The sequence below is a fragment of the Trichechus manatus genome, unplaced genomic scaffold (assembly GCF_000243295.1).
Source record: "Trichechus manatus latirostris isolate Lorelei unplaced genomic scaffold, TriManLat1.0 scaffold00078, whole genome shotgun sequence".
Lineage (NCBI taxonomy): Eukaryota > Metazoa > Chordata > Mammalia > Sirenia > Trichechidae > Trichechus > Trichechus manatus.
The window spans coordinates 929550-950552 of record NW_004444014.1 but is presented as its reverse complement, the minus strand read 5'-3'; the positions used below and the strand labels follow the sequence as shown (position 1 = coordinate 950552).

The following is a 21003-nucleotide window of genomic DNA, read 5'->3' as shown; positions in this document are numbered from 1 at the left end:
TGTGGTAGCCATTTGGAAGATGAAGCTAGAGATCTGGGTCAGAGGGACAGATTAGGAACAGGAAGTTTCTGCCGTGGCTCAACTGAGATGTGCCATGGCCCTCCGTTGGAAAGAAACTGATGTCATGGAGGCTGAAGTGGCTACACTGGTTGGCTGCAACTCAGTAAAGTGACGCTGATGGCAGAGTTCAGGCTGGAGTGGGAAGGTGTGGGGCCCCTGTGTGAATTACCCCTTTCTGCCGGGGCCAGGGTAGCTTTGTCCAGGGGGTGCCTCACGCAGCAAGGCAGGGATGAGTAAGGGTGGTTGGGACTCCAGGGCTGATGGCCTTTCCCCTTGTCACTTCCCCATGCTCTCTTCTCTGAGAGGATAACTTCCCTGGAAGTGGGCTTTGATGGGAGAGGGACGTACAACTGGAGGGACAAAATGAGTGAAGAGAGCTAGGATGGCGATCCAGAAGCGTGGGTGGATGGGGGCTTCAAGACTGGTTTCCTGAGAGCTGTTGTCCCTGGTAGGGGTGTCCTTCACGCTTGACCTTTCCTGGCAGGGCTGCTTTTCCTCTTTCCAGACTCCTTACCCAGCCCATGTGTCAAGCCCAGCCGAGGGGACTGAAACGGGCCCTATCGTCAAAGGTCAGGGATGGTCTGGCTCCGGGTGCTTCCAGCCCACTTCAAATGTTGGACGTCAGAGCAGAGCCCTGACATTGCTTATCTCAACAGGGTTGGGGCTGCGCCCTGGGAGGATGTGGGAGACCTGGGTCTGGGCTGACCAGCTGTGGGTCCCTGGAGACAGCCACAAAGATCAGTTCACAAACATCTTCTACTTGGCTTCCCCACAAATCAGGTGAGGGGCTGGCCAGAAAATGTTCAGGGTCCCTGCCAGCTGAGAGATTTTAGCAGGCGTGTTGGGTTGGACAGCACTGTTGTGAGTTACATGTCTAGGAAACTGAGGCCTGGAGGTGACGTGGCCATGCAGGTGTGACTGTGAGGGGAGGTACTGGCCACCTGGATGGAGCTTTAACGGGTAACTCTGCTTGCCTTTGAAAGCCTCTTTGGGAGAGGAGGCCGTGCTCACTGGCCTCTGTGGGCAGACATTTGTTTTCAGACGACTCGTTTTCTTTGCTGCTTGAGAGCCGGTTTTAGACAAGGAGCAAGTTCTGGCATCCAGCCTCAAGGAGCACCGGCATAGCAGAGTGGCCTTCCCATCCTCTCTCCACACCACCTGCCCTCCCTGCTGCTGGAGGAGGGAGGCTCTTGGGCCTTCCCTGTCCTGTGACTGTTAGTGGGTCCGCCTGTAGCACCTCTTCCCTTCCTGCAGCCCCTATGCCGCCACCCTGATGGTGAGTGACACTGGGTCCATGAGCTGAGGAGAGGACACCTGCCACCCTGAGAACTGGGCTGGGGAGGACAGACAAGCCAGGTGGCTTCCCTGGAGACTGAGAGGGTTCTGTTCCCATCCCACTGATCCAGGAGGAGCTGGGAGGTTTGGCCCTGGATGGCTGGTGGGCCTGCAAAAGGGACCCTGGGCAAGCCTTGTGCCTGAGGTGCCAGCAGAGGCAGCTATCACCAGGAGCAGCCTGGGGGGAGTGGGGTGGGGTGCTGAAGAGAGCTCAGGTTCCCACCTTTGTTATCCTACAACACAGCCCATCCTTCCCCTTTCTCAGGCCCTTCTTCTTTCCAGGGCTTGAAGGCAGCGCCTCTCAGCCTGAGGATGAAAAGCCACTTTACTTCAGGATGACCACGCTGGCCAAGATTGAAAATACTGGTTGGTGGTGTGTCGAGCGCCCTCCAGCTCGGGAGCCGGGCTTCCTGTGGAGAAGCCTTGTGAGGCCTCATTGCTAGGAGGTCTCCAGGGCCTCTGGCTTTCTGACTTCCTGACTGGCTCCTCTCTGCCCCTGCCCAGGCCCAGCCCGGAGGATCCTCAGGCCTCCTGACCCGTTCCCCTCACTCACAGGCCAGAGGAAACCACAGGCTGAGCGTCCTGACTCCTGTTTCAGCACTGTTCTCTCCCTTGGGAGCCCCTCACTGCCACCTCTCACTGAACCAAGCTGCCCAGTTCCCTGTGCTCTGCTCCCTCCCTCCCATCAACACTTGTTTTTCAGGGAAGACCTGGGTTCAAATCTCCACTCTGTCACTTACCAGATGAGTGTCCTGGGCAAATCGGTGAACCTTCCAGAGACTCGGTGCTTCTGGAGGTGATCATGCTTGAAGGATTAACTGGCAGCTGTAAAACCAGGTGTCATGGAGTCAATTCCAACTCATGATGACCCCGTGTGGGTCAGAGTAGAGCTGCGTGCCACAGGGTTTTCAATGGTTGTGATCTTTTGGAAGTAGATATCTAGGCCTTTCTTCTGAGGTACTTCTGGGTGGACTTGAACCTCCAACCTTTCAGTTAGCAGCAGAGCACATTAACTGTTTGTACCACCCATGGACACCAGCAACTATAAAGCCTTCTGTAAACCTCAGTCACTGTTTTCTCCACCCTCCTTCCCCAATGCCCTTGGCCTGGAGTCCTCAGCTTCTCCCTTACTTTTCCCTTCCCTGTGGTGCTGTGTGGTCTCTTCTATCCCTCGATCCACCCACTGTCCAGCTGCCAACCTCTTTGGGCTCCCAGCCTACGAGCATGAATCACCACCAGTCCGCTGGCATTGTGGAGCACCTGTTGTGTGTTCATACCGTGCCAGGCTTTCTCTGACCCAGCTGTGCAGGGCTAGACTTGGGGCCTACCTCCCCGCCTCAACCCTGCTCCCACCTGGCTCATGACCTGGCCCCTTGCTTCGAGGTACTGCTTCTGTCAACTGTCAGGAGGTGCTGATAGTTAACATCTATTTCTAGGAGCCTAAGATGTACACTTTTTTTCATATTCTTGAAACTAATTTGAGTCTTACAATTGATATATGTATTTAATGTGTGGCTCTTTTTTGTTTCTTGGAGACCCTTCTTTCTCCTCATCCCCTAAAATGTTATCTATCTCCTGATGAATCTTTCAACTGTTGGCGTCTTGTTGTTTTTAGGTGCCATTGAGTCGGTTCCAACTCATAATGACCCTATGTACAACAGAACGAAACACTGCCCAGACCTATACCATCCTCACAATCCTTGCTATGTTTGAGCCCATTGTTGCAGCCACTGTGTCAATCTATCTCATTGAGGGCCTTCTTTTTCTCTGGCCCTCTGTTTTACCAAGCATGATGTCCTTCTCCAGGCACTGATCCCTCCTGATAACATGTCCAAAATCTGTGAGACAAAGTATCGCCATCCTCGCTTCCAAGCACTCTAGCTGTTCTTCCGAGACAGATTTGTTCGTTCTTCCGGCAGTTCATGGTATATTTAGTATTCTTTGCCAACACCATAATTCAAATGCATCAATTCTCCTTCAGTCTTCCTTATTCATTGTCCAGCTTTCACACACATATGAGGCTATTGAAAATATCACAGCTTGGGTCAGGTGCACCTTAGTCCTCAAAGTATTTTTTTTAACACTTTAAAGAGGTCTTTTGCAACAGATTTGCCCAGTGCAATATGTTGTTAGATTTCTTGACTGCTGCTTCCATGGGCATTGATTATGGATCCAAGTAAAATGAAATCTTTGACAACTTCAATATTTTCTCCATTTATCATGATGTTGCTTATCGGTCCAGTTGTGAGGATTTTTGTTTGCTTTATGTTGAAGTGTTCTAGAATTCCCATTCTTTGCAATGTTACCCGTAACTTGTTATGACCTACACAGTTGATTGCCTTTGCATAGTCAATAAAACACAGGCAAACATATTTCTGGGGTTCTCTACTTTCAGCCAAGATCCACCTGACATCAGCAACGATATCCCTCATTCCATGTCCTCTTCTGAATCCAGCTTGAATTTCTGGCAGTTCTGTGTTGATGTACTGCTGCAACCGTTATTGAATTATCTTCAGCAAAATTTTACTTGCAGGTGATATTAATGATATTGTTCAGCAATTTCCATATTCTGTTGGATCACCTTTCTTTGGAATGGACACAAGTATGGATCTCTTCCAGTCAGTTGGCCAGGTAGCTGTCTTCCGAATTTCTTGGCATAGACAAGTGAGCACTTCCAGCACTGCATCAGTTTGTTGAAACATCTCAGTTGATATTCCATCAATTCCTGGAGCCTTGTTTTTCACCAATGCCTTCAGTGCAGCTTGGACTTCTTCCTTCAGTACAATTGGTTCTTGATCATATGCTACCTCTTGAAATGGTTAAATGTCGATCAATTCTTTTTGGTACAGTGACACGGTGTATTCCTTCCATCTTCTTTTGATGCTTCCTGCATCATTCAATATTTTGCCTGAGAATCCCTCAGTCTTGCAATTCGAGGCTTGAATTTTTTCCTCAGTTCTTTCAGCTTGAAATGCCTAGCATGTTCTTCACTGTTGGTTTCCTAACTCCAGGTCTTTGCAAATTTCATTATAATATTTTACTTTGTCTTCTCGAGCTGCCCTTTGAAATCTTCTGTTCAGCTCTTTGATTTCATCATTTCTTCTTTTTGTTGTAGCTACTCTACTTTCAAGAGTAAGTTTTGGAGTCTCTTCTGACAACCATTTTCGTCTTTTCTTTCTTTTTTTTTTTTTAGTGACATTTGCTTTATTCACATATGATGTCCTTGATGTCATCCCACAACTCGTCTGGTCTTTGGTCATTACTGTTCAATGCATCAAATCTATTCTTGAGATGGTCTCCAAATTCAGGCGGTATATACTCAAAGTAGTATTTTGGCTCTTGTGGACTTGTTTTAATTTTCTTCAGCTTCAACTTGAACTTGCAGATAAGCAACTGATGGTCTTTTCTGCAGTTGGCCTCTGGCCTGGTTCTGGCTGATGGTATTGAGCTCTTCCATCATCTCTTCCCACACATGTAGTTGATTTGAGTCTTGTGTATTCCATCTGGTGAGGTCCACATGTATAGTCGCAGTTTATGTTGTTGAAAAAAGGTATTTGCAATGAAAAAGTTGTTGGGCTTGCAAAATTCTATCATGCAATCTCCAGTGCTGTTTCTATGGCATCTTAGCTCTGGGGAAAATCGATAAATGGATAGCGCGATTGAGGAAATCTTGAGATTATTTTTTAACCACTGCAGTCAAGTTGATTCCGACTCATAGCAACCATATATGACAGAGTAGAACTGCTACATCTTTCTCCCACAGAGTGGCTGGTGGGTTCGAACCGCTGACCTTCCAGTTAGCAGCTGAGCACTTTAACCACTGTGCTAGCAGGGTTCTTTTTTAACCCAAAGGAGTAACTGTATTGAGAAAATTTGTAGGCTGTGTACTTATGAGGGACATTTTGGGATGTAAGTGTCCAGACATCACTGATCATTGGCTTGTCATGGACTCTGATTTTCTACCCTTAGAGCTTCACTCCTTTGGTCTTAGAGACTTTTGAGAATCCTTCATTAAACTAAAACTACTCCCAGGATTGTACCTTGAACAGTTGTTATCTGATACTTTCACAAAGGGCTGGAGAGAGGCCCAGGGGGCCCAGAGTGGGCATTTCCTAGTTCAGTTCTCTTCTGTGTAGGGTGATGAGACTGACAGCCCTCTGGGGGGGAGATGGCAGAGGAGAGGATACACAGCCCCAGAATGGAAGACAAAGGGCCTTCCCAGGGGAAGTGCCTGAAATACTACACAACACATAGACACTTTTGTCCTTTTTTCTCTTGCTGCCCACCTAATCTGACTTCTCAGAGCATCAGGGGGGACACAGGTGGCAGGAGAGTGGAAAACTCCGGGCCAGGTAGTTAGTCCTCTTCCTCATGGGCCTCCATGGAAATATGAAGGCTACCCCTCTCAGGGTGGGCCCCCTCACGGCAGGAGGGGCTTGTGGGAGGAAGGCAGCTACTGCTCCTGGTAGTGGGAGAGGGCTGAGGGAGAAGGGGCTGGTTAACCTAACCCGATTAGTCCCTGCTACACCACAACTTTGAAATCCCAAGAGCTCACTGGGACCCTACCTGCCACCCTCTTTCACACTAAATTTCAAACCAGTCAGCCTTCAACCAGCCTCAGTTGTTTTCCCCCAATCTCTCCAACCATCTGTCAGTCAACCAGGTGTTTAGCAACCGTAGGCTCCTGGTGAGGCGCGTGGGAATCTAGAAACAGTAAGACACGGAGTCGGTCTAGTGGGGGCGGCAAGTGTAAGAAACAGCTCAAGGTAGCCACTGCCTGGTGCCAAATGAGTGGAGGAGACGGCGTTCTACAGGAGCTCAGAGGAGGGTGACATTTTTGGAGGAGTTGAGAGGTGACGCAGGCCTTAAAAGATGGGGAAGGCAGCCGGTGAGATGTGAGCAAAGGCCCCCTGGTGGGAGTGTGAGTGGTGGGTGTGCAGGATGGAGTAGACTAAATGGGTGGCTGCAGAGAGAGCTTGATGAGGGATAGTGGGAAATAAGGAGGATGGACCAAGGACTTTGATATCAGGCTAGAGGGCTTGGATTTCACCAGTAAATACTGGGGAGCTTCCCATTTGAAGGCAAGTTAGTTAGGAAACTTAGCTGAAATGCTTTGCTCTCTGTATATTGGTTGCCATCAAGTCAACTCCCACTCACGGTGATTCCATGTGTGTCAGGGTAGAATTGTACTCCATAGGGTTTTCAGTGACTGATTTCTTGGAAGTAAATAGCCCGCTCTTTCTTCCAAGGCACCTCTGACTGGGTTCGAACCTCCAACCTTTCCGTTAGCAGCTGAGTACATTAACCCTTTGCACCACCCAGCAACTCCTGCTGTATGCATGGGATGGCTTTTTCCTTTTAAAGTTGGACTGTCCGATACGGAAGCCATTAGCCACAGGTGGCTATTGAGACTTGGAATGTGGCTAGTCCAAACTGAGATGTACTCAAAGTGCCAGATATACACTGGAGTTCGAGGACTAAAAGAATGTGAAATATCTCATTAGTTTTTTCATATTGAGTACAAGTGGAAATAACATTTTAGATATATTGAGTTATATATAAAATATGTTATTAAAATTAATGTCACCTTTTTTTTAACTTTTTTAATGTGACTGCTAGAGAGTTTAAAATTACGTGTGTAACTCACATTATAATTCTTTTGGACAACGTTGGTTTAGGGTCTTCAGACCATCCTTTTTTCACCTCATTGTGAAATCTTCCTCTGCAGTCACCTGTCTTCCTTTCCTCTTCTTTCTCTCTTTCCCTCTGTCATGTTGCCCCCCTCCTCTTTTTATTGCCTAGTGTGATGATGGTAGAGTGGGGAGGGGGCGGGAGTGGGACCCAGTGCTTGCTTGCTCAGGCCCCAAACCCCTGCACTCAGCAAAGCCTGAATTCATAAGACAGAGAAGCCCAAATGATCCAGAATGCTTATGGGAATTAAGACTCTAGATAATTCTTTTCTGGCTCACTTGAGGTGAGGCAGAATTTCTTTTCGTTTTCATTTCTCTTTGCAAATACTTCTTTTAAAAAGTCTGTCAATGTAGTATATGCACGTAATTTACAAAGTCAGCGCCAGTATATGACACATCTAGTAAAACACCTGTTGTCTGTCCCTGTCCCCTTCACCCAGTCCTCATCCTCAAGCTCAACACTTCCAAGTCATCTTCAGGTATTTCCTTCCTGAAGTAAAGAAATTACTAAGTAAATTTCAAAATAAATTGTTATACCACTATTTGTTGATTTTTTTCAATTTTTGTCGTTGTCTATTTTCTACATGGAAACCCTGGTGGCATGATGGTTAAGAGCTACAGCTGCTCACCAAAAGGTCGGCAGTTCAAATCCACCAGGCCCTCCTTGGAAACTCTCTGGGGCAGTTCTACTCTGTCCTATAGGGTCGCTATGAGTCGGAATCAACTTGAGAGCAAGAGGTTTAGTTTTTATTTTCTACCTATCATGGAAGAAATGTCTCTTTCTGCTCTCCTAACTAGTGTATTCGTTGTTTGGTTTATTATTAATATATATTGTTCACTGCTGAACCAAGTAGTGCACAATAATTACCCTTTTTTTCTTGCACAACTTTTTATTTTTTTGGAGATAATAATTGCCTCATGTTTTTGTTTGCCTTGCTTCTTTCTATGACATTTTTACAAATTCTCATCAAATTGTAAAATTCCTTCAAATACCAAAATACTATTTTCACACCGTCAAACGTATCAGTAATCCTGTCCTTTCCATTCCCTCCCCCCACTCTCTTAGAACCCCACCATCCTGCTCCTCCCTGAACTGGTTGCACTAGTCCCTGCACAGCTGTGTGCTTGGGAATCCCCCCACCTCTTCTGGGTTGTTGTTGTTAGGTGCCGTCGAGTCAGCTCCAACTCATAGAGACCCTGTGTACAACAGAGCAAAACACTGTCCGGTCCTGCACCTTCCTTATAATAGTTGTTATATTTGAGCCCATTGTTGCAGCCACTGTGTCAATCCATCTTGTTGAGGGTCTTCCTCTTTTTCGATGACTCTCTACTTTACCAAGCATTGTCCCTCCTGATCACAGGTCCAAAGTACATCAGATGAAGTCTCGCCATCTTTGCTTCCAAGAAGCATGCTGGCTGTACTTCTTCCAAGACAGTTTGTTCGTTCTTCTGGCAGTTTTTAGTATATTCAATATTGTTCGCTAACACCACCGTTCAGATGCCTCAATTCTTTTTTTGGTCTTCCTTATTCGTTGTCCAGCTTTCATATGCATATGAGGCGATTGAAAATACCATGGCTTGGGTCAGGTGCACCTTACTCCTCAAAGTGGCATCTTTGCTTTGTAACACTTTGAAGAGGTCTTTGCAGCAGATTTGCGCAATGCAATATATGTCACTTGATTTCTTGACTGCTGCTTCCACGGGATCCAAGTAAAATGAAATCCTGGACAACTTCAATCTTTTCTCTGTTTATCATGATGTTGCTTATTGGTCCACTTGTGAGAATTTTTGTTTGCTTTATACTGAGTTGTAATCCATACTGAAGGCTGTAGTCTTTGATCTTCATCGGTAAGTGCTTCAAGTCCTCTTTGCTTTCAGCAAGCAAAGTGGGTTATCTGCATATCACAGGTTGTTAATGAGTCTTCTTTCGATCCTGATGCTGCATTTTTCTTCAAATAGTCCACCTTTCCCGATTTTAAACCACGCAGTAGTCCCTTGTTCTGTTTGAATGACTGCCTCTTGGTCTATGTACAGACTCTGCATGAGCACAATTAACCGTTCTGGAATTCCCATTCTTTGCAGTGTTATCTATATTTTTTTATGATCCACACAGTCGAATGCTTTTGTATAGTCAATAAAACACAGGTAAACATCTTTTAATATTCTCTGCTTTCAGCTAAGATCCATCTGACGTCAGCAATGATATCCCTCATTCCACGTTCTCTTCTGTATCCAGCTTGAATTTCTGACAGTTCCCTGTTGACGTACCTCTGCAACCAATATTGAATTATCTTCAGCAAAATTTTATTTGCATGTGGTGTTAATGATATTGTTTGATAATTTCTGCTTTTTATTAGATCACGTTTCTTTGGAATGGGCACAAATATGGATCTCTTCAAGTCAGTTGGCCAAGTACCTGTCTTCCAAATTTCTTGGGATAGATGAGTGAGTGCTTCTAGCATTGCATGCATTTGTTGAAACATCTCAGTTGGTTTTCTTATAGGTGCAAACCTCTATTTCTTGACTCCTCTTTCTTAGTTCACCTCAGTACCTCCTTGAAAAAGGGTGCCAAGTAGGTAGATTTTTTTTAGATCCTTTGTATTTGAAAATGCCTTTATTCTATTCTCATCCTTGATTAATCGTTTGGCTGGGCATAGAATTCTAGGTCGAAAAATTTTTTTTTTCTCAGTATCTACAAGGCAGTTGAGGTCCCTGGGTAACACAAACGGTTGCATTCAACTAGTAACCTAAAGGTTGGTGGTTCGACCCCACCCAGTGGTGCTGCAAAAGAAAGACCTGGATATCTGCTTCCGTAAAGATTACAGCCATGAAACCCTACGTAGCAGTTCTGCTTTGTAACACGTGGGGTTGCCATGAGTTGAAGACCACAACAGATTTGCTTTTTGGTTTGAGAAGACGTTTGTTCTATATTTTTAAGCTGTCAATGTTGTTGTTGAAAAATCTATTCTGACTCCTGACCCTTTGTATGGGTCCTGTTCATTTACCTTTCTCTGGAAGGTGTTAGAACCACCCCTTTGCCCTCACTGTGCTGATTTTTCATAGCAAGATGGCCTTAGTGTGGGATTTCTCCCCCCATCTATCTTGCTGGGAACTCAGAAGGCCCTTTTGAAATAGAAACTAGACTGAAAGCTAGAAAAAACTAGATTGAAATCTAGAACTTGCGGGAAATAATCTTTGTAATACTGTCTCTCTAATTTCCTCCCCGTTATTTCCTTTTTTCTCTCTTACTCATGTTGACTTTCCTGACCTGATTCTTCAATGTTTGCATTTTTCTCTCTTATTCCAGCTCTTTGTCTTCTTCTTCCTGGGGGGTTTCCCCAGCTTTATTTTCCAACCCTTTCATTGCATTTCAAATTTCACCTATTATATTTTTAATTTCCAAGAGCACTCTTTTTCATTCTCTCCTTGCTCCTTTTATAAGAGCTACCTGCTGTCTCATGGATTCAACATCTGATTTCTCTGAGGATATTAATTACAGTGTTTGGAAGTTTAGTTTTTCTCACATTGTCCTTGCATTGTCACTGTTCCAATGAGTTCATTTTAAAAATTTTTATTATTTTTTCTTTTCTCTTTGTAATCTTCCTCAAGAAACTGGTCATCCTTGGACTATTCGTTCATATTTCAGCGTAGGTCACTAAAAGCTGTCCAGACACTCTGTGTGAGTATGCGTGAGGATGGACTTTCAACTTAGTGGCTTCATTATAGAGTGATCACTTGAGGGCTCAGCCATTTTATTGGGATACTCCCAGCCAGCAGTATTTTCAGTGCTCTTTCTGGGGCAAATTAGTTTCCATCCTGGATGTGGAGAGGGCAGGAAGGGGACAGGGAAAGGGCATGAACCAAGTGGCAGAAGGGGGTAGGGTTTCCAAAGTTCAATATATAGACTTTCACTTAATTGCCCTGTTTTAGTATGGCACTACACCCTGCCCTCCTCTGCCTACTGTCCCCCCATTGGAGCCTCTCTGGTTCAATTCTCCAAGGTGAGGGAGGGGGAGCCACTGGGCTGCATAGGAAAGGGGAAGAGACTTGGCTGTCATTGCTTCTTATTGGTGGTTCAGTGGTAGAATTTTCATCTTCCACGAGGAAGACCTGGGTTCTATTCTGGTCAATGTACCTCATGCAAAGCCACCACCTGCTGTCAGTGGAGGCTTTCGTGTTGCTATGATCCTGAACAGATTTCAGCGGAGCTTCCAGAGTAAGACAGGAAGACCTGGCAATCTACTTCTGAAAAATCATCCAATGAAAACCTTATGGATCACAACTGTCCAATCCCCAACTGATCATGAGGATCAACAACCAATTATGGGGATGGCACAGGACCTGGCAGTGTTTCATTCCACTGTGCAAGGGGTTGCCATGAGTTGAGGGCAAACTCAGTGGCAGCTAACAACCACCACATACAGCCCTCAGCTCTGCCCTCCCTCCTACCTTCCAAAGCAACCAGCTTCCCAGTTCTTGCCCTTTGCGGTATTACGCAGCAAGCTTTACTCACCTCTTGTTGACTGCCGCTTCTGTAGGTGCTTATTTTCAGATTTCTCAGCTCTGCTAATTCCTCCAACTGCTTCCATCTTCCAAAAATCTGTTGACATCTGCTGCCTACTGACGTCACTTCTCCTCACTGTCCTTGTGTGATTATACTTCCTTTTATCCCTCTGCTCTCATTTCGGTGGGTCTGGGAGGGAAAAGACATATGTTGAATCGGCCATATAGAGCAGGATGTCTCTGCAGATCTTTCTGAAGGGACTGCTCTCCTGCTTTGCCTCATTGAAGGACTCCAATGCCTAGAGCTGGATCTTTGCTCATGGAGAACTTATGGCTTCTTTGTCATCGAGCTCAACTTCATTTAGAAAAGTAGTGGAAACTAGAGTAAATGTAGTCTGAGCCCAGCTATACCTAGAAATGTTTGCTTTTAAATAAATTCCAGGGAGGATCTTATTTTTGCGTGATTTGCTTTTTTCCTAAGACTAAGTGCAAAACAACTTCTGATTAACTAGGACCCCCTCTGGGCTGGGTCCTGGCTATCCAAGGCTTCAGAGAAGTCTGACCTTGGCTGGACTGAACTACATTTTCCCTACCTGGCATCTTTCATAAAAAGGTAGTAAGGCCAATGAGGGTGCACAGAAGTGGTCTAACTAATTCAAGAAAGCCAAACTGTACCCAAGGGCCTGAAATCTCCATTAACATCTCCCCAAGATCACGTGTGTCCTTTTAGGACTCCTACCTAACTTATTCATTAAAGCTAACACTTCTCCCCACTCCAACATATGCACACACAGAGCCTTTACTTGGCAGCATTAAAGATCTTCTTTGTTGCTCGGTACTGTTTAGTCGGTTCCGACTCATGGCCACCCCACAGACAACAGAAAGAAACATTGCCTGATCCTGTGACATCTTCATGATCCTTGATATGCTCAAGTCCATTGTTTCCACCCTGGGTAGCTCAAACGGTTAGGCGCTTGACTACTAGCTGAAGTGTTGGCAGTTCAAACCCACCCAGAGACTCCTCAGAAGACAGACTTGGCAATCTGCTTCCAAAAGGTCACAGCCTTGAAAACCCTATAGGGCAGTTCTACTCTGCACACTTGGGGTTGCCATGAGTCAGAATCGACTCATGGCAACTAAAAACAATCGTTGCAGTCACTGTGTATTTTAAGTGCCTTCTAACCTAGATGGCTTATCTTCCATCATTACATAAGACAATATTCCGTTGTGATCTGGAAGGTTTTCATTGGCTAATTTGACCCAAGCCATGGTATTTACAATTGCCTCATATGCATGCAAAACCTGGACAATAAATAACGAAGACTGGAGAAGAATTAATGCCTTTGAATTATGGTGTTGGTGAAGAATCTTGAATATACCAGGGATGCCAGAAAAGTGAACAAATCTGTCTTGGAAGAAGTACAGCCAGAATGCTTCTTAGAAGGGAGGATGGCAAGACTTTGTTTCATATACTTTGGACATGTTATTAGGAGGGACCAGTCCTTGAAGAAGGACATTATGCTTGGTAAAGTAGAGGGTCAGCGAAAGAGGGGAAGACCTTCAGTGAGATGGATTGACACAGTGGCTGCAATGACGTGCTCAAGCATAACAATGATTGTGAGGATGGACAGTGTTTTGTTCTGTTGTACATAGGGTCACTATGAGTCAGAACCTTGATGGCACCTAACAATAACAATTTTTGAAAGTAGATTGCCAGGTGTTTCTTCCTATTCTGTCTTAGTCTGGAAGCTCTGCTGAAACCTATTCACCATGGGTGACCCTACTAGTGTTTGAAACATTGGTAGCCCAGCTTCAAGTATCACAGCAACGTGCAAACCACCACAGTATGACAAACCGACAGACAGGTGGTGGATTAAAGATTACCTTACCTACTGTGTATAAAAGCGGGTGGGTTTTGTGGGGGAGGGGCCATACTAGTCTCATAGTGTCTTCTTTGTCCTTGCCTCCCCAGGTGCCCCCTTTCAAAGGTCTCAGCATCCTCACGCTACCTCCTGCCGCCACTTCCACCTGGGCCCCCCACAGCCGCAGCAGCTCGCCCCCGACTTTCCCCTGGCCCACCCCGTGCAGTCACAGCCGGGCCTCAGTGCCCACATGGCCCCGGCCCACCAGCACAGTGGCGCCCTGCACCAGTCGCTGACCCCGCTGCCCACCCTCCAGTTCCAGGACGTCACAGGTCCCTCCTTCCTACCTCAGGCCCTGCACCAGCAATACCTCCTGCAGCAGCAACTCTTGGAAGCCCAGCACCGCAGGCTGGTCTCGCACCCTAGGTCAGTGCTGCCGGGGTGGGGGTGGGAACAGCTGCAGAGCCTCAGGCTCTGAAGTCTAGCTCCTACGCCTCTAGTAAAAGTTATTGAGGACCCTAACTATAGGAGTTGGGGTACATGAGACAGAGGTGAATGTTGGAGGAGGTCAGAGGGAGGAGAAGTCACCATGAGCTGGAGTGTTCAGGGAGGCCTTCATGGAGGAGGTGGGCTTTGATCTGGGCCATGAATGCTTGGAAGAGTGAGAAGAGCGGTCAAGAGAGGAGAAGAGGGGGTGAGAGGGTGGCACAGAAGTGGGAAAACCTGCAGGAAGTGGGTCTATGTGTCTCGAAGACAGCCTTGCCAAAGACAGAGGGAGAGTAGGGGGAGAAGGGACAGAAGAGGTAAGAGAGTTTGGGTGGGTCCAGGTGAGACCTCAGTTTACCCAAGTGTCTGAGTTATCGGAGGACGACACAATGCTGGTAGGCCGGGGCCATGTGGGCGCTGAGGCCCAGTTGAAGCCCACTGCTCCATGGTTATGGGGCTCTGTGGGGGGGGGGGCTACAGGAGGGGCATCCTCAGGCCCTTTGGGGTTGCCCAGCACTCCTGGGAGCTGAGCTGGCCTCAGCAGCCCCTGACACCATGGGCCTTCTTCCCTCTGGTGCAGGCGAAGTCAGGAGCGTGCGTCTGTTCACCCCCACCGCCTCCACCCCAGCTTCGACTTCGGCCACCAACTGCAGACGCCTCAGCCCAGGTATTTGGCTGAGGGCACTGACTGGTGAGTCTTTCGGGCCTCTGGGGGAGGTTGGGAGGGAGGAAGCTCTTGCCTTATCCATCAAGTTCCTGTTTCCTTCACTTAGAACAATGCAGGAGGTCCAGTCCTCAGGCCCCAGCCTTTGTTCCTGTCCCCAGGGGGACCCATCTGGGCCTGGTTCCAGCAATGAGCTCAGATGTAACTGGGCACCATCTTGTGCCCAGCCTGGGGCTCAGTGTTCAGGGTCCTGCAGGGGAGGAGGGAGACAAGGATGCAAAACACTTCCCAAGGCTCCATGCTGTCCTTGGGGGGAGAGCAGAATGGAGAGTTCCGAGTAGCTAAGGTGGTCAAGGAAGTCTTCCTGGAGGAGGTGGGCCTTGAAGGAGCCACAGAGAAGTGCCAGGGCATGCCAGCAAGGCACTCAGAGTGGGCAGGTCCTGTAAACGCAGACTCATGGGAGAGAGGGTACATTACACCTGAAGCACTAGGGCAGAGCCTGATGGGCTAGGGACAGAAGCTGCAGAGAGAAGTTGAGGGTTTTGTTGTGTGTCTTCGCAGGCAACGTGGTCCCTCCGAAGTCTTCCCACAATCTCCTGCACTTAGGACAGAGGTCTTTTCTGGCCTAGGATGCAGTATTGCTTGGTTTTGGCTCCTTGGTCCTACCTAATTCTGGTTCTAGATCAGGAGAGGACTGATCTAAATTAGGGTCAGATCTGAACACTCAAATACTTTAAAAAGATGTGCAGTTCACTGAAGCATTTAGAGGTAAAGAGCATCATATCTGCAACTTATTTTTAAATGATTCAGAAAAAAACTTAGATAAATATAAATACGTATATAAATAAACATATAATGTATATTTATATCTAACTATATACATACATAATATCTATGTATATCAATCTATATATATACGCATATATACATAGAGAAGTGTGTGTGTGTGTGTGTGTGTGTGTGTGTGTGGAGAGAGAGAGAGAGAGAGAAGGATATAGAGAAGTATTAAAAAGCTAACATTTGGGGAACATGGGTGAAGGATAAGGAGCCCTGGTGGTGCGGTGGTTAGATACTCGGCTGCTAACCGAAAAGTCTGTGGGGGAAAGATGTGGCTTCTGGAAAGATTACAGCCTTGGAAACCCAATGGGGCAGTTTTACTCTGTCCTATAGGGTTGCTATGAATCGGAATCAACCCGAAGGCAATGGGTTTGGTTTTGGTTTGGGTGAAGCGTATCCAGGAGCTCTTTGTACTACTCTTGCAAATTTTATGTTAAGAAAAAAATTTTTTTAATGTTAAAAGGAAAAGAAAAATCGTGGAAAAATGGGCTATTTTGAAAAACCTGACATGCAGTTGTGCCCTTTTCTAGCTATTTAGTCAGGCCAACTGTCTTTATCAAGGGTTGCTTTGGAAGCCCTTATCATGGACACTCAGGAGTGATTCAAAACGGTAGCTCCGATTGATTGAACACTGTTATGGATTGAATTGTGTCTCCAAAAATTATGTACTGTAAATCCTAACCTCTATGCTTGTGGTTTTAATCCCATATGGGAATGGGTTGTCTTTGTTATGTTAATAAGATAGGATTAGTAGGGTATGTCTTGAGTCAATCTCTTTTGAGATATAAAAGAGATTAAACAAGCTAGCCAGAAGCAGAGTTGGGAGAACAGAGATGCCAAGCCACAAGAAAATCGCCCAGGAGTAGAAGCTCAAAAACGACAAACACTTTCCTCTAGAGGTGACAGAGAGAGAAAGCCTTCCCCTAGAGCTGGCACCCTGAATCAGGACTTCTAGCCTCCTCTACTGTGAGAAAATAAATTGCTGTTTTTTAAAGCTACCCATTTGTGGTATTTCTGCTATAGCAGCACTAGATAACTAAGACAAACACTAAGGATGCTTCTAGGTGCAGGAACAGTTGTTTTAAAGTGTGCCATTGTCTCCCACCCTCTGCTCATTCTCAGCTATACCTCCCTTAAGTTGAACAGTCCTTTAGAAGATAGATTGCACCGTAGCCAACTTTAGCCTTTTTCTAATTAGCAAGATTCAAATTATGAAGATTTAATTGCCATTTGGATTAAATTCTGTCCCTCAGCAATCAAGTCAATTCAGTTTAACTTTATTCAACACACATGGCGTAGCCAGGGCCATTGCATAGCGCTGAAACGATTTGAACAAACACAGAATCCAAGGTTGCAGATGTGGTTATCCTGGAGAGATGTCAGGAGGAGTGAAGTTGCGAGAAAACCAAGAAGTCAATCCAAAGTCTACAGATCCAGATGAGGCTGAAGGAAGACTCCTGATGAGCCAGCAGGACTCTGGATACCACCTCTGGGTTCTGGGGAGACTGAACAGACTCTACATAGGAGGATGGGAGGGCAACTGAGGGTGGGTACTCGGCATTACAGTGAGGACTCCTCGCTGGGGACAGGCTATACCCACAGCCATAGTCCCTGGACAGGAAGTTCTCAAGTCCTTGGATGGTGCCAAGGAAGGTGTTAGAACCCAGAGAGCTTCATCACACAGCTGGCATGGCTTCACCTTCTCGGTAGCTAGCTCCATATGTAAAAATCTCAGAAAGGTGGCTCGAGGTGACTTCTTTTCTGTCCTCAGAACTGTCTAGGATCCATGTCTGACAGGTCTTTGCACCCCACAGGACTTGGGACCAGACACACAGAATAGGAGACTTCAAGGCAGCCTCATGGCACTCCTCTGCCAGTCTGGAGGGGGACTGGGCACTTCCTCTTGGAGCCCACATTCTGCCCTCCCTCCTCACCATCTTTAGTCCCCGTATGGTTTGTGAATGATGAGCATGTATTAGTTAGAAAATCATGGAAAAAAAGTTTAAGAAAGAAAAATATAGGTCGTAGTGCAAATAATGAGACACAATGAGCAGGCCAGGCCTATTAAGAATGCTGTTTGACCTGAGGGTCAATTAGGTTCATGTTCAATATTTTTCTGGAGAGGGCAAGAAAACTTGCAAGTATTAACTCCGTCCCCAGCTTTCTTTATTTAGCCAAACCTCTTCATCCTTCGTCATTTTAACCACTCTGCATTCCTGACCCACATTTGCTGTGAGAACAATGAAAAATGAGGCCCTGAGTAGATGATCCTGCCTCAGCTGGGAAGCTGGGAGGTGTCTGGCCCTGAGTCTGGCTTGGGTCCACCCCTTTCTGCCTGTTCTGTCCCTATTTCCCAAGAAGGAAGCCTTCTCCAGAGAAGGAGGCAACAATTTCTCCTCTCATGTAATTGGCTGTACTCCGGCAAGGGCCAGTCTAGTGGTAACGAGGGAGTTTTGTAATTGTGATAATGCTAACTGCACCCCCAACCCACTCGCCCCTTCTGCCAGGAGATGGGCAGCCTGATGGCTGGAATACAGAAAATGCGTTATAGGAGTGGCTCCTCTTACCCTCTGCAAGGAGCCCTTGGGGAGGAGAATGTCTGCAGCTGTCTTCCCACCCCCCCTTTCAGAGACCCATCAGAAACCAGGGAATCCTGCTCTAGGTCATCCAGGTATTGGGCCATAGCCCTTGTCGAGCCCCAGCTGAGGCTCCCTGGTCTTTTTCCTTAACTTTGGAATAGCTCAGCCCTACCCAAGCAGATTCTCCCAGCTGGGCATCCTGGCCTGAGAGTGCTGAGAGAAATTTAAAAAGACACAAATAAATGGAGAGGTATATTGTATTCATAAATTGGGAGACTCAATGTTTTTAAGATGTTATTTTCCCCCAAAATTGGTCTACAAATTAAATCCCAAATACTTTCCCTTTCTGGCCCATGTGCAATAACCTGACCCCTGACCTTGAGTCACAGCTCCCGTGTCTTTGTCCTTACCATGCTCCTTCTCTGACTTAGTCCTGGCTTCTCAGCTCCCACTCTGACCCCTAGTGTGGAGTCAATCAGCCACAGCCCTAGCCCTACCCAAGGCAGAGGTTCCTAGGCACATGGGATCTGTGGGCAGAAGGTGGATGGAGGACGAGAGGCTCTTGCTGTTCTTTCCCTGCAGGCAGCCCTGCCTCAACAAAGCCTCTTGGGGCTCCACAAGTCTGGACTCACCCACAAGATGGCACCTGGCACTTTGGGAGCAAATTCCTTGGGAAGAACTTAAGGGGTTGCATAGCAATCAGACCACAGCACACTGCAAGAACATTGACAGTGGAAAATAAAGTTAAGTTTGATGGTTAGACATAACTGAAAAAGTTGCGCATTGACAATTTCTACAAGGAATTCCCAAAACACAGTTCTGGTTTAACCTTGTGGCAAGCTCCAGGCAAAGACTTTAGGCCTGTTGGATATTTTCTTGACTCCCCAAAACTCAGCCAGGTTCTCATAGGCTGGTAGCAACAGTGGAAGGGTGGGAGAAGCTGCTTTTCAAGGGGCTAATGTCTCCTCAGGGCAAGTTCCAACCCAGACTTCTTAAGGTTCGGTGGAACTGAACCCAACTGAGGGAGCCTGCACACACTTGGGGGAGCCTACACCCAATTGGGGCCCTGGTGGTGCAGTGGTTAAGAGCTCTGGCATGCTATGGTTGCTAACCAAAAGGTTGGCAGTTCAAATCCACCAGCCGCTCCTTGGAAACACTATGCAGCAGTCTACTCTGTCCTATAGGGTTGCTAAGAGTTGGAATCCACTTGATGGCGATGGGTTTGGTTTTTTGGGGTGCAGGAAGGGATTTTAGGAGTGATCCCAGAGCCTAACCAGGGCAGACCACCCCACTCATCTGGGGTGCAGGTTACCATTGACTTTTCCAGTTAGCATTCTTGGAACTGGGATGACTCTGTTAGTGCTACACCCCAAGTTCCTTGCTTCTTTGTCTTTGATGGAATTCCTTGAACATCTCTTTGCTCCTTTGAATTTGCTGGGCTCCTGGAGACTGCTGGAAATCAGAGCTTCAGTCACATGAGGGTGTCCTATGGAACTCCTTTCCCTGAAGTGGTACAGTGGGATGAGCCTGGGTAAGGCTCAGAAATCCTGGCGGCCCTAATTCACTAGCCAAAGATCTTGGATAGGACAAGGCCCTTCTTCATGACTTAGATGGGCTTGAGAAAATGAGGGACTGAACTAGCTGATTTCTAAGTTTGCTTCCAAATGACTCCAAGAGTTTAGCTTATTTTCCAAATGACAGACTTATAATGAGTTATTTCAGGGATTTGGGCTAATAATAACCCCTTGCATTTGTAAGTGCTCTGCAAAGGGCTTCACATCCATTTTTCCATTTGATCCTCCCAACATCACTGTGAGGAGCTATTGCTGTCATGATTTTAGATGAAGCTTAAAGAGGTGAACTCACTGGAAAGGGACTCGCAGCTGAAGAGGGGTGGAATTGAGATGAGGACCTGGGCCTTCTGACAATGGGTTTCTGCTGCTGCTCAGACAGTGGTGTGTGTGGAGCCTGTGAGGACAATGGCCAGTCCTACCCTCCTGCAGCAGCTGGATCTAAGCTGTGGAGAGAGAAGATGGTAGGGCTCGATCTCCGGGGCCATTATGGGAATTATGCCAATTCTCCAGTGCTCACCTCACAAGCACGACTGACTTAGGGAACAGGACTCAGACCCCCTTGAAGGTTGATGGATTTATTGGTCTCTCACCCTCAAAGCCATCTCAGAGGACATTATCCTGGATGAGGCATAGCCAAACCCATGTTTCACAGTCTGTGTAGGAACCAGCAGCCTGTGTAGCAGCAGGCACAGTGGGAGCTGAGAAAGTTCATGGTCAGGGCCTGCTCAAGACAAGATGAGGAAGGGAAGCCTCTGAGTCCCAGTGCCTCCTGCCCTCTTGCCCACTTAGGATCTGAGGTTGTACCTTCAGAGTCCTTGGACTTCCTCTCAGGGGGTGTTTTCAGGGCCTGGCTACAGTGTGGGGATCCCCAAGGGGTAGCTGTGCCTGGCTGACCATAATCATCTGTTATTTCTGTGTCTTTGAGTATTTCTACTGACTATTTTTTCACCTGATTATGAGACATATTATCCTGCTTCTTGGTATTTCTGATAATTTTTTTTTGAATGATAGACATTTTGAATTATACATTGTTGAGAAACTGGATTTGCTTTATTCTTTTAAAGGGTCTTGGGCTTTGTTCTGGTAAGCACCACTTACAGTTCAGTTTGATCCTTTTGTAGCTTGTTTTCAAATTTTTTTATAGCAGGTCTAGAGTATCTCTGAGCCAGTTTTACTCTGACACACATGGGATCGCCATGAATTGGAATTGACTTGACGACAATTGGTTTAGAATATCTCTAGAGCAGAGCCTACTGTAGACCTGCACTAATAAAGCTTATGAACAAGCCTCAAAAGGCTTTGCCTGGAAACCCAAAGGGATCTATATAAATGGAAAAACATACCATGCTCATGGATAGGTAGACTCAACATTGTGAAAATGACAATTCTACCCAAAGCAATTTACAAATACAA

The 21003-nt window shown here is 46.6% G+C and overlaps 1 protein-coding gene across 1 annotated transcript in view; it reads left to right on the top strand.

Moving 5' to 3' along the window:
- ARK2C (arkadia (RNF111) C-terminal like ring finger ubiquitin ligase 2C) overlaps positions 1–21003 on the top strand; it is a 110489-nt gene that overhangs the window by 79657 nt on the left and 9829 nt on the right. The window contains exons 2-3 of the mRNA XM_004380884.2: positions 13561–13876; positions 14517–14627. Of these exons, the coding sequence (XP_004380941.1) occupies positions 13561–13876; positions 14517–14627 (427 nt within the window). The remainder of the gene's footprint in view (positions 1–13560; positions 13877–14516; positions 14628–21003) is intronic.